This window comes from Geospiza fortis, unplaced genomic scaffold (genome assembly GCF_000277835.1).
Source record: "Geospiza fortis unplaced genomic scaffold, GeoFor_1.0 scaffold658, whole genome shotgun sequence".
In the NCBI taxonomy this organism is placed as follows: domain Eukaryota; kingdom Metazoa; phylum Chordata; class Aves; order Passeriformes; family Thraupidae; genus Geospiza; species Geospiza fortis.
The window spans coordinates 8,997-10,099 of NW_005054674.1; the positions used below are offsets into that span (position 1 = coordinate 8,997).

General features: G+C 56.5%; 1 protein-coding gene across 1 annotated transcript in view; it reads right to left on the reverse strand.

The window, feature by feature from the left end:
• Nucleotides 1-16: 16 nt before the first annotated feature.
• LOC102038370 (S-adenosylmethionine synthase-like) overlaps nucleotides 17-1,103 on the reverse strand; it is a 2,667-nt gene continuing 1,580 nt past the window's right edge. Inside the window, exons 6-7 of the mRNA XM_031065080.1 lie at nucleotides 962-1,085; nucleotides 17-54 (exon numbers count right to left, since the gene is read on the reverse strand). Of these exons, the coding sequence (XP_030920940.1) occupies nucleotides 17-54; nucleotides 962-1,085 (162 nt within the window). The remainder of the gene's footprint in view (nucleotides 55-961; nucleotides 1,086-1,103) is intronic.

A 1,103-nucleotide genomic window follows, 5' to 3' on the forward strand; every position in this document is an offset into this window, starting at 1 on the left:
GGGGGCTTCTCTGTACTCACGCCCCCGCCTCGGCGCACAATAAATACACCAAACCTTCAAGTATCAAGCGCCAAATGCCCCCCCTTGCCCCCCAAAATCCGGACAAAGTTGGGGGGTGGAGGAGTTGTGCAGTTGGGGAGTTGCTTCAGCTTTTGGATTAAAACCCCAAAAAAAAAAAAAAAGAAAAAAAAAAGTAAAATGTTTTCCTCTGGTACCAAACCCTCAGGGGGGTTTTGGGGTTGGTTTTACCGTGTCCCCCCCAAAATGTGCATTTTTGGAACAAAAAGAAGTTAAAAATGAGGGTTAAGAACCAAACCCAGCACCAGCGAGGTCCCAGGGGGGTGGGGAGGTGGAATGGGAAGTGTCTTCCCCACCAGTGGGACTGGGGGAGCCAGAATGAGAATCCTCCCAGTGGAATGGGGACTGTGGGGGGACACACAGGGAGCCAGAACGGGGGGTTTGTGTGTCCCCCCCTGCAGCAGGATGGGAGGGACGGCGGCAGCCAAAACGGGGGTCCCCCTGATGTAGTGGAATTTGGGGAACAAGAGGACTGATAAAATGGAGTATCCCCCCACAGCAGGACTGCTGGGACCCAAAACGGGGAGGCCCCTGCCACAGTGAGACTGTGGGGGCACGGGGAGGGTGAGAGAGGGCACTTGGGCCTTTTTCCCCATCTCACAGCTCGGAGTGAAGGGAGATTTGTTAAAAACCACCTAGAGGGAATTGGGGGGACACGAAGGGGGGCTCCAGGAGAGGCACGTGGTCCCCACACAACCAAAACGATGGTGAGAGACAATGGGGGGGCCAGGGAGCCTGGGGGGGGCCGGGAGCTCTTTCCCCCAGAGCCCACGGGCTTCTCTGTAACCTACGCCCGCGGGAGTGGGGGGAAAAGCCCTAACAATGCTCTTTTCTCCTTAGTATTTTAGTTTTTTGGGCACTTCCCAAGGGAAACTGTCCCTACCAAAGTGGCCATAGGCTGCAGTCCTCTGATAGAGGGGCTTCTTCAGATCCAGATCCCTGGAATACACAATTCCCGACTCAGTGAGGCTGCCCCGGGCTCCTGCCTTCGCCCCTTCCTTCCCTGCCTGGCCGGGGGTTCCGCA